The sequence below is a fragment of the Limanda limanda genome, chromosome 16, assembly GCF_963576545.1.
Source record: "Limanda limanda chromosome 16, fLimLim1.1, whole genome shotgun sequence".
In the NCBI taxonomy this organism is placed as follows: Eukaryota; Metazoa; Chordata; class Actinopteri; order Pleuronectiformes; family Pleuronectidae; genus Limanda; species Limanda limanda.
In genome coordinates this window covers 9,402,031-9,418,809 of record NC_083651.1, presented here as the reverse complement: position 1 = coordinate 9,418,809, position 16,779 = coordinate 9,402,031, and the positions used below count along the sequence as shown (strand labels likewise).

General features: G+C 40.3%; 1 protein-coding gene across 1 annotated transcript; it reads right to left on the bottom strand.

Annotated features, from left to right (window-relative positions):
• Positions 1–91: 91 nt before the first annotated feature.
• Positions 92–7,063, bottom strand: serpine3 (serpin peptidase inhibitor, clade E (nexin, plasminogen activator inhibitor type 1), member 3). The gene is made up of 8 exons (XM_061089169.1): positions 6,799–7,063; positions 5,726–5,953; positions 3,319–3,561; positions 2,429–2,627; positions 2,028–2,128; positions 1,844–1,930; positions 1,678–1,761; positions 92–144 (listed from the first exon to the last, which is right to left on the bottom strand). The coding sequence occupies exons 1-8, from the start codon at positions 7,061–7,063 to the stop codon at positions 92–94; spliced, it is 1,260 nt and encodes a 419-aa protein (XP_060945152.1).
• Between the last annotated feature and the right edge of the window lie 9,716 nt (positions 7,064–16,779).

The window sequence follows — 16,779 nt, the reverse complement described above, 5'->3', positions numbered from 1 at the left end:
CCTGAAGTGTCCGTGGACCCTCCTGTTGGTCCACAAATAAATACCAGTAGTGAAATAGGGGTCAGGGTATAAATGTGTGTATGAATGAATTTCAGGGTGCTTGGTCTGCTGGGTTCATCACTCGGCCCATGAATAAGACGGATCCTAAAATCAGGAACACAACAAAAATAAGGAATTAAGTTTAAAGGATCATACAGTTTTATTCTCAAAGTCACTTTCTATAAAATGTATCAGATTATTTCCCTGAAGACATAAATAAAGATAGACGACATGATAACTTCCCAAAAGTAAAGCCACACTCTTGATCGCCTCCTGGTGGCTGACTGCAGTAAACCCTTCCTATACTGGGATATTTTAGCTTTATTTCTGTACAACATGAGGAAGAGGAGACACATTGTCCATTTTTAATCACAGTTTATACGTCAATCACTGATTCTAGACCATAGAATGTAAATAAAGATGAACATCGTGTCTCCAGTTCCTCCCACTGTACAAAAATGAAGCCAAAAAATCCCACACACGGGTGCTGCAGCCATCTTTTGGTGTAATTTGGAGCCAGAGTCTGTGCTGTAGGGATCATGGTGTGGAGTCGCGATATCAAGGTCCCGTCAGTACACATGCTCGACCAATCACGAGTCAGTCTCAGCAGCCATTCATGACGTTCACTACGTTTGTAGAACCTATTAAAACCAGTTAGAATTAGGCCAAATAATTTATTTGGCCTATGTCCCATTCTCTAACATAGAGGAGATGGAGGTGCTGTCATGTCGTCCATCTGTGGCTTTCTGACATCACCACTAGAGGTCACCAAAGACAGAAATATTTCTATCCTGCACATTTGGGGTTTAACTTTAAATGACTTGAATTTAATAATATCACTGACTGTTTTTTTGTTTTTGTTTTTGTTTCTACAGTCCAGATTATTTATTTGCTTTGTAAATTTTTTATGCTACATAATCTTCAGCAGATGTATTTGAGTGGTCTAATCCATCAATCAAATCAAACCTAAGAATGAATTTTACAACCGTGACCAAAAACTATTAAGGAAAAAAATGTGTCCACCTCTCAGTACTTTACGACTTCCTGCTCTGTCTGACTCTCAGCTCTAAACCCACGTTGTTCCCACTGAGGACATAAATCTTTCAAACAATAGCTCAAAGATACAGTTACATCATTACAAAAACAGCTGGACAGCTTTTTATTATATATAAACTATTTTGAGCTGTGGATTTATGCACAATTGATGTGTTTATTGTAGGAGGATTGATTCAAAATAAAGCACATGATAATTGCAGTGAAGGAATATCACCCTGTTCTTCCGTGTGCCTCACTGATATGTAATGTTTGTTAGTTTTGGGACACGAGCGGAGTCACTGAGGAATATGATGCAGTCTTGGACTTTGGATACCCAGAGAGGTATGGTTGTTTCAAACTCAAATTGATGCAGACTTAAAGTTCATTTTGATGCATCACACAACTCATGCATGTCTCAGGTATCTGCAGCTACGACTCTCTGGTAGAGTTCATTGAAAAAAAGTCACTGCAACACGATTTGCATGATGATGTAAACAATAGTTGAGCTAAATCATGCAGAACATCTGGAATGGTCATTTCCGGAGGCCTCCCTGCAGCCTGGACTGTGAACAGTTGGACTTATCTACAGTGAGAAGTAAATACCTGTGTTAACCTGTCGCAGCAGAAACAAGAACGGCCGGTCCGCCTTGAAAACAGGAGCACGGGATCGTTTCAGTAGCACCATAGCTGCAATAGAAATTCCTTTTTTTAGCAAACCTTCCATTGGGCTCTGTCTTATTATCAGTAATACAGGAGGTTTCCTTTCTACCTGTGGCAGCAGCTGCCTTTGTCCCGTCTTCTGTGACTTCTATCCTCACTTCATGGAAAGCATCAGACACATAAAGGCCCTCCGCCTCTGCAGAAAGAAAGAAACTGTCAGCTACAGTAACCACTGTGTGACCTGCGACCTTTAAGAACTGTGATAAAAAGCAAATACTGTCTGATGTATTGACCTGAAATCCCAGTGAAGTCAGCTGCTGTTGGGTTAAAGGCGTCACTGATGCCCATGGCGGGAAGCACCGACCTCAGGTTAAACTTGTTCTGCATCCTGAACCTGTAAATAAGAAAAAAGAGTTTGTACATCATCTCCATCCAGTCTGTTCAGTTCAGTACTTTATTGTTCCGCTAGTAGAAATTTGGCTTGTAGCAGAGCACAGATAAAAAAATATATATACAACAATAACACATGATCCAAAAATAAAGCAATCTAAGAATAAATAAAAGCAATAAAATAATGTTTTAAAATGAATGTTACATTTGAAATGAAGGGGGTCTACTTGCTTCTCTAGAATGGATCTACACTTGGTGATGAGTCATCTAAATCAATATTTGAATAGAAGCGTGCTATCTCCACCTGGGCAGGAAAATGTCCATCTTGGTTCTGCGTAGGCCAGTGTCCCAGGACGCCAGTTGGCGAGCGTTGAGCTGGGAGTCGAGGGAGGACAGCGGCGTCTTCTTCTCGCTGGGCAGGACCACCTGCAGGCTCAGGGAGCGGCCCAGGTAAGGCAGCTCCAGCACGGTGTATCGCAGGTCTGATGCCGTCCTGAACTGACCTGCAAAAAAGTTCACATGTGCAACTTAAAACATCTTTCCATTGATTCATTATTAATTCAGGATTACGCAAAAACTCCTCAACAGATTTCTCTATGGAAGGATGAGACATGAGCCAAGAAAGATCCCATTCAATTTTGGTGTGGCATTGGACTAACAGACTAAACCTGTTTTTAAATTATGAGATAAGATTTTTCACAAATTTCACAAGCAGTAAAGCATTGATCTCAATGAAAAAAATCTGACATATTTAAGGAACTGATATTATATGAGTGTGTGCAATTTGGCTGGGAACAAAAATAAAATCCGGTTCTAGCGGCTTTAAATATGGTTTCATAAGGGGACTATTGGGCCTCGGTGGAGGTTTGCACTCTACTGAGAGCCATTCTGGTTTCATTGGTTTATTACATTGTCAAATATCAAAACACTTTTAACCAGTGACCTAATTAGAGACCTGAAATTTCACATTTTTCCTGAATTGATGGATTGATGGATTGATGGATTGATGGATTGATGGATTGATGGATTGATGGATTGATGGATAAATGGATGGATGGATGGATGGATGAATTGATGGATGAATAGATGGATGGATGGATTGATGGATTGATGAATTGATGGATGGATGAATGGATGGATGGATGGATGGATGGATGGATGGATTGATGAATTGACGGAGGGATGCTGTCTTACCGAAGCTGACCTCTGTGGCCTGGTACATCATGGGCACCTTGATAGCAATCCCGTCGGAGAGGGTGAAGGGCAGGTTCTGGGTGTTGGTGAAGAGGAAGTGTTTCTGCCAGACGCCCCTGAAGGCCACCGTGTTGACCAGGGCCATCTGCAGCCGGTGGCCCCACCACAGAGCCTCCGTCTGGGCCTCGCCCGAGCCCGACAGCTCCCCGCTGCTGCTTCCTGCCTGGAGGGGCCACGTCTCATCTGGAAGTAAACAAGGGAGGGTCAGAGTTGAATGTCCTGTGGTCAGCAAATCATGTTTCAGAAGTCAGCAATCTCCACAGTACGTAACGCATGTGGTCAGATGCAATGAAGAGAAGAATGTGAAACTTTTACTGATAACTGCCTTTAAGGTTTCTGTAAATGACACCATGACATTAAGGTAGAGAAAACAGAAGAAATACGAGTCAGTCGTCAAACATCTCAGGCGCAAGTAAAAATCACATTTCTCATTTTTTGTTTTCCTTAAATTATACTTTTCTCATGCGCTATTATATTTAATAGACATAAGAATATCTTTGGTTGAACTGGACCTTATCAATTGCTTACAGTATGGTCACAAGCAAAATCAAAGCAATGCCCCGAATTTTATAATTATAAGTTAAGCTGCTTACATTGATTTTTGTAGTGACTCAGAACCAGAAGAATAAAAATAAATACAATATAATAAACTAAACACAGCCACACACACATTATTTCTTTGTATATATTGGATTTAATCACAAAAGATTTTATGCATGTTGTTTTTGTGTTTGTGTGTACCTTCATTTGATTCTCCTTTGTCTTACGAACTGGTTTTTCTCTTTTTTTTATCTCTGTTTTTCGTTTTGCAATAATAAATAAAGTTATATAGATAAGTTGTTTTTATTTATTTTTTATTATGATAACAACAAAATAAAAGCCACTATAACTCTCATAACTTTAATGAAAGTGTTAATGCAGATGTAACCCATATTAATATCTCCCATATTATAAAAGTGATAATATAGATATACTTGAAATATATAAATATGCATTGCAATGTATACTAAATAAATAAATAGTCCACATTAAATATCAATCATTAAATAGTTACAATATAGATAAATGTGATATAAATAAATATAAAAATGTATTGTAAATGTATAGATAGATAAATAGTCCATTAAATTAATAAATAAGTAAAACTGGTTAAAGTCAGTTAAAACCCATGTTAAAGATCATTTAATGGAGAAATATTAAAAGTCTTCTGACTAAAAACGCTTTCCCTTTAAGACAGGTGAGAGTGCTTTCCCCTTTAAGAGATTTTCCCTCTGTGGAGGTGCAGGAAGGGGAGGCACATAATAGAGTATAAAAGGGAAGTGAGGGAGGAGACTCGAGAGAAGCAAAAGGACAAACAAAAGGAAAGAGGAGAGCGAAGATGTTTGGCTGCTAAAAACCATGTGTTACAAAGATATGTTAAGACTTAAAAGCAATACCCAGAGTTTGTTGAAAAGTGCTTTACATGCTTGAAGAGGTTCCACGATCAGGGAACCTGTGAGGAGACACGTGTGTGTGTTGGAGGATACACATGCAACCGAGACAAGATGGCGAGCGAGAAGATCGGCGGACTCCGGTCGTAAGGGCTGAATCAACCATCCCTTTCCACCTGGACTGGACTTCTGCCACTGCCCGGATTGGACTTTACTCACTGCCAGAGTGGTAGGAGTATCAACATTTTCTTTTTTTGAATTGAACTAAATAAGGATTTCGAACGGAACTTTATTTTGAAAAGACTATCACACCGAACAAGAGAATACAGGGAAGAAGAGTGAAGAGCTCCACTCGTCTAACCCCTCCTTTATTGTTTGAATTATGTGTGTATATGTTTATTAAGTTTATTATGTTTATGATATATACTTTATTTATTATGTTATTTGTTAAGTGTGTTCAGTAAAGTGCCGGCTTTGGATTTAAAGTACCTGATCTCTGGCTTATTATTTATGCTTTCACCCCACTCCTTAAAACCCAGAACCTAGAACTAGTCCAGTATTTGGCCCATTAGAGGTAAATGCTACACAGACACAGAGCCAGAGGATCTTCCCACTGGAGTCTCATTTTTAGCTCCTGAGGGGGGAAAATTTCAGGCGAACTGGTACTTAACTTTCCCTGTTCTCAGTTTGGTGTGTGGGTATCATGCAGTGGGTTTATCAGAGCAAGTTTATCGGTTGAAAACAGCTGCCTGCAGCACTTCTAAGTGAATGAGCCATAAAATCCAAACAAGGAGCTGAAACAGACTAAAGGAACCGGCAGAGGTAATAGAATCAATTCCTATAACACAAGGTAATTCCATTAATTTCATTATAAGATTCTGAAATTGACTGTGAACTGTTTTATAAAGATGGATTACCATGGTTGTGGTTCGGTCTCTCCTGCGGGCTGTGGGTGTGGTTGGGTTGGCTGAAGTTGGCCCGGACCACACTGGTGTTGGCCCAGACGGCTGCGTGCTGTGTGAACTCCGTCAGGAGCTGGACGCCACTCTGGATGAATAACGTGCAGGTCTGCTGCAGCCACATCCCCTGGCTGGTGTTGCTCACGTCACCCTGGGAGTGCAACAGGAGGTCATGTACCTGAGCGTCTGTGAGAAAAGAAAACATGGAGGACAGTTCAGATGTGGTGGAACATCACGAGCAGTGCAAGGTTTATGAAGCAAGTTCAAACGTCTTAGCTGTGTAAGAAAAACAATGTGCACAGGAAGGTTATTTGCTCTGCATTCACATCTCATCACATCATCATCACTGCTGCTGCAAAAGCCGCGAGTAAGAGTCTTGTTATATACCCCGGATAAAATAATCATGACTTCAATTTTTCACAGCATCTTCCTGCAGAAACGTGCAAAAGAAAAACTGGGTTTGATTAATTTGAGCCTTGGTTAATGTACTCTCAATCTCTCATAGCCTGGTGAACTCCAAAAATTTCCAGATGAAATGATCCTCAGTAAAAACACATGTTCTCTCATGGTGTTTGGCATATTCACTATTTCCTGACATTTTATAGACAAAACAAATAAATAAAAAACAACTGCATCCGAAACACGACTGTGATGGTTTTCAAGCTTAGCCGTGGTTCTTAACCAGATCCCAGTATCATCCACCTCCGTCCCGGACCTCCATCATGTGTGTGAGATCACATCATGGACGTAAAAGAAACAGCAGCTGGAAATCACTCTTTGTTTGTAATGAAACACAGTGACCTCATGACCCCAGGGCCAAGCTGCAGGAGTGGTGAATGAGATTAGAGTTGGTGTGGAGGCAGGTATTACCGCTCCAGACACCACTGAGCTCTGTAGGGCCAACAGCAGCTGCAGCACCGCTCCACACCACCTGGTACCAGCAGCACTGAGGGCCACCGACGCTCTCACAGCATGAAGAGCAGCTCATGCAAACTCAAGAAAAACCCGTTCTCCCTTCAGACGGACCCTACCGTTGACGTTGTACCCCAGCGTCTCCTCCAGCTGAGCGAGCGTGTTGCCCCTGGCCCCAAACTGCAGCAGGCCCAGGGACAAGGAGACGCTCACAGGAGACACGATCAGGTTGGAGTTGTTCTCCGTCTCGGTGAGCGTCTGGTAGAGGCTGAGGGCGAACCTGGTGTGCAGCACTCCCATGCTCTCCTGCAGGCTGCCGTTACAGTGGCTCCTCTCCACCAACCAGAAGCAAATAAGGAGTGAAGCCACCGGATGGCGACGCATTTCCTCAGAGCCTCAGGAGGGGAAGTGTCCTCAGGGTGCAACAGGGGGTCTGGAAAACAAAAATCCTGCAAGAAAAGAAGATATATATTAAAGTTGGTTCAGAGCTGTCACCCAGTGGACAGTCATGATCGGATCATATTACAGAAACTCTTGATTTGCGCATGTGGAAAGATCATTGAATTGAACATTTGCAATATTGTGATAATCTACAGTAACATTGGGCATTTTAAGACATAGTCCAGAAGATAACTGTAAGTGCTGCCTGTTCAACATAAAACACATTATTTATATATTTGTATCTTTTATTAATTGTGTTTTGGTACAAAATATATGCAAATAACTGATCAAATAAACACAGCACAATCAGTGGGTTTTAAAATATCATGAAATATCTCTGTGAGAAAGCCAAAGCAAAGTGCTTGCAGTGTATAGGTCTATAGGTTTATCAAAACAGCAGTTACAAAAAGTAACTACTTGCTGTACTTAAGTACTTTAATTGGGTGTACGCTATTATTAAACATATACTCTGTCGAAATAATAAAGGAGCATACATATTGACAATGATTGATTGTATCATTATGATTATGATAGTAAAATATTGTTAAATATATTTGTACATTGATTAAATTACCCTGCAGAATATCAAGTGGTCAAAACTACATCTTACTTTCAATTATACTTTCATACATGAAATACTATTTTTAAAAGCAGAACTTGAATATGTTTGTACTTTTAAGTTGTTGGGAACTGTATTCTCAGCATTACAATATCAAAAACAAATAAACATAAATACCACAATTAGATAATTGATCCCAATGGACTTCAGACATAATTGACTGTCTTGTCCTTGCCACTATCATTTAAAAATGCATGTTTCTCTGATGTTATGCAGATGAGGGTTTCAGCTCCTACCTGCTGAGGTGAGTCCGTGTGAGTCCAGCGACCCTCCAGCCTGTGCAGCGGGAGAAGTGTCCTCTTGTCCCCGGCTGTCAGTCTGTCTCACTGAGGCAGCCTGCAGTCATAAGACCGTGTTTAAAGGGGAACGCTCCGCCGGTCTCCGTCGGCGATGTCCGTACCACTCGTCCGGGACTCCTGCCTCCCCGGGGCTATAAGGAGCCAGGCGGAGGGAGGCATGTCACCGAGCAGCAAATCCCAAACCAGGCAAAAACACACACACAGGCGCGCGCACTGCACAACACGGCACGCGTGCACGCTCTTTGAAATTTTAATTATAGGCCATCATTTGTTGGAAACTATTATTAGGCCTCGGGAAACAAATTCCAGTCAGATGAATACAATAATTGGAGAATTAAAAGTGTAAAAATGATTATAATTATGGTGCAGAATAAAAATGAATATGATGTGAAACATAATTAACTTCTCTTTTCCCTGTGATATTCTACCACAATTTTTAAGGTTAGTTTAGCATAAAGTCTGGAAAAGAGAGGGAAACAGCTAGCCCAGCTCTGGAATCCACATACAAGCAATTAATTCATCAAATAACTAATAGTCCATCACATCTAAAACCAATGTGTATGATCTTATGAGTCAGTTAATATATGATGAGACACCATTAACAAAGACTTTGCAATTTAAATAATGGTTTTATGAAAGGTTCATATAGTTAATAATAGTTTAGTGGTTCTTCATAGATCAGTAAGAGTCACTATTCTCCTTCCTCTTCTGGAATCATTATAACATCAAAGTAATTCATATCTCATCAATACATGTTTCTGACTTGACCCCTTCCCTGGAATCTCTGCCTTATCGCCCACAGATCCTTGGCCGCAGCTGTGGCCACATCATGGACTACGATATGTGGATAGCGTATCAAAGATCGTAATGGTGGATCCAGTTTGGCGTATTCTGTATCGTGCTGGGTGATCGTAATAATAATGGCGAATCCTTTATCGTTGGCATCTGATAATGGTGGTGGACTACGACTGAGGTGGCAGCTGATGATGGATCCTAATTGGCGGCAGTGGACAATGACTGGACTATGGTGGCATCCGATCTTGATGGCTGCTGACCATAGACTATGATTGCAGCAGGACTGCTTGATATATAGTACACTTGAGTCAAGTGACTTGACATCTATTGCACTTCTATCCGTCCTGGGAGAGGGATCCCTCACATGTGGCTCTCTCTGAGGTTTCTACGTTATTTTTACGTTAGTATACCCTTATAAAGTCCTTTACATTGGGCACCATGTTTCTCACTGTCTTCATTTTATAGTCAAGCCACTCATAATGGTAGTGGGGTTCACAATCTGTGTTTATCCGTCGTTCTGGTCTTTGTTAATGGTGTCTCATCATATATTAACTGACACATTAGAGCATTGGTTTTAAATGTGATGGACTATTAGTTATTTGATTAATTCATTGTTGGTATGTGGATTCCAGAGCTAGGCTAGCTGTGTTAAAACGGGATCCTAAAAGGTGACTAATCAATAAGAAAGGGTTCTTCTGTAATAAATCAAATCCGTAGTGCTAAATATTCAGTTTTATGTAAATGCATTTTGCTCCAGATGTGTCTTTTAAAAGGTCAGTGGTCACTACATTGAAACGGAAGAATTTCCCACAATGTTGTTTTTGTGAGAAGTAACTTTCCAATCCATAAAGCATATATAATAATTTATTAACTAGACAGAAAGCAAATATGTTTTTGAAGATAGCAATTGCTTCCACTCTTTGAGATTAGCTGGCGATAGCTCTCATATCATAAAACAGTTGAATCTTGGTCATCGTTACTCCTGATCATGCAAATTCACAGTGGTCACTTGCGGTACTGCAACTGGTGGGACACGTAAAGTCTACCACATGAGTTGCACAAAGCAAAAGCAAATATGGATGCTACTAAAAAGTTAATTTTAGTTCATTAATTCACGTAATTTGTGAAGCACTTTGTAAGTTATTATTATTATTATTATCTGGCTGGTCTATGTGTCTCAGAAAATGCATTGATTTTGGTCCATATTCCTTCAATATTGATCAATTACCACAAGGCAGTAGAGAAGTGAGGGGCAACTAAAAACTTTTTGTCCCCAGGGCCCCCAAAGAAAAATGAATGGCATGGGGATCAAAAAAATGTTATTAGAAAGAGCATTTCTAAACTGGTCTCTGTAACTTGAAATGGTGTTTACAACTACTTAGTATATCATAATATATTAGTTTGATTTAAAAAAAATTCCATGGACTTTTCTTTTCGGGTTATAAATTCTCACTCACACACTAAGACATCTGTTGCGTAATACAAGTCATTTGTCCTTTTGTTTTGTTGATCAAAGACATTTCTGCTCCGAGCGTGTGTGTCAGCGTTTCTAATTGGAGTTACTCTGGAATGTGGACGGACGGACTCACTCATCGTGGACGTGTTTCAGCTCCAGCATGTGATGAACAACAGCGTCTCAGTCATCAGGAAATATTCTTCTCTTCGGTGTCTGACGAGGATGCAGCGCAACAAGGGCCTTTTTCAGTGGGTTTCAATTAAATTTAAAGGTAAAGTCAACTGAGATCAATCACTTTTTTAAAAACAGAAAATCGTAGCAAGGAAAGATCAAATGAAAACCAAACAAAAGTCAAGTGGATGTCAATTTTTTTATTATGTTGTATATTCATAAATAAATAAACATAAGAAACCTAAAGACACAAAAGTCTACAGCCAGATGCTAACAGCTCTGTGAGGCTGTTCTCAAGCACAGCAGCAGCCTCATTTAAGCTAAACGCTAACACTAGCATGGAAATGTGCAGACACATCTCAATTATTTCCACAATCACCATCTTAATGTTAGCATATCAGCTAATGTCAGCTTGCTTACATTAAGCTAGATCATTGTGATGCCAATAAAGGAACAGTCAAGGGAGATCTGGGGACCAGGAATTTCAAAAACAAGAGTCTACAGTCACGCTAGCAGCTCTGTGAGGCTGTTCTCAAGCACACAAGTAGCCTACTTTGAGCTAAATGCTAACACTAGCATTGAAATATGCTAACACATCTAAATGTTTTCCACGTTTCCCCATCATCATTTAGCACGTCAGCATGCTAACATTAAGCTAATCGGCGCAAGATGAGTAGTTTGACCTGATGATGGCGCTACATTAAAAGTTAAGTGATCGCCAAAGTTACAGTTCATCCTCAGGGGAACATGAGTGTTTGTAGTTTTTAAAACATTTCACTCAAAACCTCAAATTTAAACTTCATGGTGAAACGGAAGGAAAAACAGGGGATTGCGATACATCGTCTGGGGACCATGCATTTTGTGCCAATTCAATCAATTCAATTCATATTAACCCTGGAACACTTGCACTTGACATGCACTTTATTAGAGCAGAACAAAGACTGAAGAACTGGTGATAGTGATGTACTATCCCTGTATTTCACCTAAAATCAATCTGCAGTGGAATGATCTCTCCTCGACTGTCCCTCTTAATTGGGGAAATGACAGTCAGCTAAATAAATTGTGGACATTTTTTCCCATGAAGGAAAGAACATGATTGCTGGCTATCAGCTATTTGGCTGCTTTGTCTGACAGGGGATTCCGGCCATTACTGGACTCGACTAATTAGTGGAGCCATGGCTCGGCTTCATTAAATGTAATCGCCACATTCTTTAAAACCCAACGCCCCGACTCCGGACGCTGGAATTTGGAATTTTAAGGGCGGAGGAGATGAGACGTCACGGTAACTGACCAAAGACAATCATCTGAAGAGATGCCACCACAAACAGCAGCCTTTTATCTTGGCGGTCGTGAGGCCTTTGGAGGAACATTATGTTTAGAGGTTCCTATTTGTGAAGAAAAAAATAATGATTTGTGCTCTCTGTGTCTGATCCTTGGAGCGACTACACAGCAAAGTGCCGCTGCTTAAGGTCTTGCGGTGGAAGGTGGAGCAGAGCTTAGGAGGCCTCGGCCCGACAAGACCCGCACACTCTTCACTCATCTGTGCAGGTGGTGATGTGACCCTGGCACTATTTCATTACAACTTGCTAATATTAACAACACAGTCACTCTCAGTGCTCTTTGAGCTGCGAGTTCACCCAACTGTTTGGTCAGCTGCCACTCGGTTACAGCCCGGCCAAGCTGAGGTACTGACCCGGCATGCCAACATGTTTCAGGCTGCATCCAATACTGAGCCGTCTCTACAAGCCAATGACAAATCAGGAATAAACTCTTTAAAAGCATCTGAATACAAAGCACATACCTCAGCCCAAACCCCACAGTCCTGTAAAATGAAATCAAGCAGTATCAAATTATGCAAACTCATAGGTATCAGTCCTCTTAATATACCTGCTGTTTTCCTCCAGGATCATCAAGCATTTCTTAGGAAATAGATGAAAATATCAAAAACGCCAATCACAAAATGTTACAGAAAGTAAATAAAAAAAGAAGCAAAAATCAAATAGGTTCTTTCTTGGTCCATACTACAATCCTCTGTCAAGTTTCATGGAAATCTGTTAAGTTGTCCTGTTGGTGAAAACAACTTCGTCAAAGGTAATTATCCTGTCAAAGCTGTGTTTACATCACTGAGACAAGTCAAATAAGTTGCAAAATAATAACATTTTATGCAGATATTCATCGTACTCCAAAGGATGAATCTGAATGATGAAGATGAATTTATTAAGTCTATAAAATATCTATATAATTTATCCTTTGGGGTGTATTTGGAGCCAATCCAAACTGACAGAGAGAAACAACCACTCACATCCTCAGGCTGTTTAGAGTCTCCAATTAACCCGGGATGCAACTCAGCCAATCCTGTTCAAACTCAAACAATCAGAAAAAGACTACTTTGATTTTACAAAATAGTTTATTTTGACTAGTGAAGGAAACACATTTGAATATTGACGAGAAAAACAGCAAATACTCACATGTGAGAAGCTCAAACCAGCAAACCAAGAGAAATAAATAATCTCTAACAGTTGTTGATTTATTTTCTATTCAACAGACTTTCCTGCATCTCTCTTTGGTCACAAGATGTTATAATAATTTTAAGATTTAAATGTCTTCTCTAGTACAGTTATAATAGTTTCAGGCAGTCGTCTTGATAGAAAGTGAATATTTCCGTGTAAGTTGTCGTTGGTAGGTGTTCATGTCATGTAAGAAATGTCCATAACAATGATACTAATTCCCAACACGTGCATGTCAGTCTGTGTTTCCAGCAGCTTATTGTCGTTGCTCCATGAGAATTTCTCCTTCCATCACCAAATATGTGCATTGATGATTGTCTGTGTGACTCTGCGACGCCTCCACCTTTCTCCACACAGCAGCAACTTAATCCCTAACTGGTGGAGACTGTCCCCAGGCTCTCCATTCACATCTCTCCAACCCGTGACCTTTGACCGGGCAGGGGAAAGAAATGATAATGAATTGAGAGGGAGGACAAGGTGGAGGAGTTCACAGAAGAAACTGCACCACAAACACACTGGGGTTTGATTCCTTGTCTTTCAAGGTTCATCCAACTAAGAGGAAAGCACCCGAAGAAGGAATTATGACAACAACAGAAGAGGGGTAGAGGAAAGACTGAAGAAGAATTTGTCTTGTAACCTAAATTATTTATTTGTCATAATACATAGCTAAAGAAAGTGAAAAGGAAAATCCTGAATCTGCTGCTTAATTGCATCCGCACCAAAATTGAAGGGGTTCTTCTTAGACCCAGGCCCAAACCCTCTGCTGGTTATAGGAATCGTTTTTTTGTCGTTTTTGTGTAATCCTGCAAATATCAAAAAACAAAGCTGCATCACATTGCAAACACTCATAATTATCAAACCTCTTAATGTATCTGATTTATTTCATCAATAAAAATCGCCCAATGTTAAATTAAATGGTGAAAAATTCCTTGATCCTTTATCCAGGTTGGGGGCCAAATTAAATGTATTATTTCCAGGCCCATGTCTCATCCTTCCACCAAGTTTGGAGGAAATATGTTCACTAGTTCACTAACCGATTCCTACACTAATTTCCCGCGGTCTAACAAACTAACCAACAAACAAACATAAAAACATATCGTCCATTGCTGAGGTAACAACTAAAAAGAGGAAGCAGATGTCAAGAGGGAGCAAATTACAATAAAGATGAACAAGACTGAGACAAGAAGATAAAGATAAAAACAAGGAGTAAAACGTAGAAAAGTAGAAATACTACCAAAGTTAAGAATATTGCAAATGTATAGTCAGTTTGGACGCAGCCTGTATGAGTTAAATTTGTGATTCCTCAGCAGAGATGCACTGACCACAGCACACGACTAAGGACTGACTCATTCTGCTTCACCTCCAGTGCCCTACTTCCCGTCGAGCTCCGGGGCCTTTGGGCCGTTCAGGCGGGGAAGGATTAGAGGGGATGCTGGTGTGTGGGGCCGGGCCAGGCTGCAACAACGCCGGTGTCGCCAGAGCGATCTGCCAGGTACGCCATGGCGGATTAGAGCCACTAGTGCTGGCACTGGGAGAGGGGCGACGTGAGGGGACGTGTCCCAAAGAGGCTTCACCCAACAGGAGCACGAGCGTGGCCCCGGAGAACCATGGGAAAAATGTCGGCTGTTGTTATTTTAGTGACAACACAGCAGATGATGATGGTGACGATGATGAGGGCATGAGGGGAAATAAATGTTCTTTAATGTTGAAGCAATGTAATATAAACCAGCCATGAAAAGAGTTAAGATCTCGTTGGTTCTATGAGCAGTAAATCAGGTTGTGGAAACTTTTAAAGATCAAGTTATTGAACTGTTGAAGAGTTGGACTTGTAGAAACATGTTTAACTTGTTTCTGTTGCTCTACAGCTCCATCTGCTGCCATTTAGTGCTAAAGTGAAAAGCTCTCTTCTGTATTGAAGATGCAGTTCAGGTCGGTGAGGACTGGGTCATATAATAATAATAATAATAATAATAATAATAATAATAATAATAATAATATTAATCATAATAATCATAATAAACACTGATAGCTAATATGAAAACCACAATACATTCTTCAATAGAGGTTATATCACATATATTACCAAAGTAAAACATATATGTTTACTTGAATAGTGTACACTTGTATACATTGTGCACACGAATATAGTAATGTATTTGATTTTATGATTTATATATATTTTCTCTTTTTCTTACCTTATATTTTTTATAACATTGCTCTTATTGCTGAGCTGACCGGTTCTCTTGTCCAACTATTTTTATTGTGCTGTTCACCTTGTGTTGAATAACACATGACAATAAAACCTGACACTTCGAAAAAGTTTCATGTTGAGATGTCGTCCTCCTTCATGCACAAACTGTATGAATGACAAATTGTTGTGTAAAGTTTGTGTAAAGTCTCAGGATTTTAACCTGGCAGACTGATTTGTTTCCCAGGCCTCCTCATGAGTGACCTCTGCACTGTAGACGTAATACACTACCTTGCTCTCCATGTTGATTGGTCCACGATGACATCACCTCTGCAGGGCTGCAAGGAGTCTTCGCCATGACAACCGGTGAGCCCAGGATTCCCCTCCATGGATTGAGCGGAGACCCCCCCAACACACACACACACACACACAAGCACACACAAGCACACACACACACACCTGTTTAAGTACTCAGACTTTGGAGAGCAGGTTTCACAGGCTGAGGTTGTTAAATATAGCCCCCCCCCCCACACACACAACTCTCAGGCCTCAGTGAAACAGCTCCAATGCTCTGTGTAACACAACAGGATGAATCATCTACAGATTTCTTAAAATTCAAGATACAGCTCTTTAATTATAATAAAATCACTACATGTGGTAATAAATGTTCAAATAAAATCCCTTGCCTCAAAGATGAACACAAGAGGACAGCACTGAACTGCTCAAAAATGTAAGTCTTGTCTTTTAAGGTGGAACAGAAGGACAGACAACATAATGCCTCTGTCCGCTGGCTGTCGACCACTGTTGATGCATGGCAAAATTCTTTAAAATGTGACGCAGATATTTCCCCTCACTATTGTACATGGTGACCTCCATTGTCAGCATGTCAAGTTTCAGAAGATTTTACTGCCGAATTTTGAGAAAATTAAAGGCAAAGTTGTCTCCTTTAACCACCAACATCTAAAGAGGTCATACTTGAGTCCAAGTGAATATTTGTACCAAATTTGAGGAATCGTCCACAGCACGCGTCCATGGTGCAAAGGAGTAAGTGTCATTGTACTGGGCTCGAACAGTGGAGGCTCTCAAAGGCTTTTTGGTGTGAGCTGAGTCCCCCCCCCACTCTGGTCCTGTTTTCTTTTCTTTTTTTTGGTTTATGTTTCCTGTTTATGTTTAACTGTGTACTGCAAATTGTGGACGGAATCTAACCATTTGATAGATCTAACTAGGTTACCCTTCAATGGCACTTTTTTTCCTTTTGCATTTATGACATTTTATGTATTGTACTTAATTTTTGCTATATATATCTTCAGTTATATCGTTGTATTTTATTTTTATGTTTGCATTTTATTATTATCCGGCGTGTATGTGTGTATCTGTGTGTGTGAGTACATGGGTATACTTATGTTTGTATACGGTAATAACTTTATTTATGCGCTGTTGAATGATGATGATTGTTGTCCTTCAAATCCCAATAAAAATTTGATCACAAAAAAAAGGAAATTCCCTGAAGGCATTGATGAGATATTGCGTTCACAGGAATGAGACGGAAATACGGACAATAGAAAAACATAAAGCCTCCGGCAAACTGCAGTCACCAGTGTGGAGGCATACCAATCGGACAAGG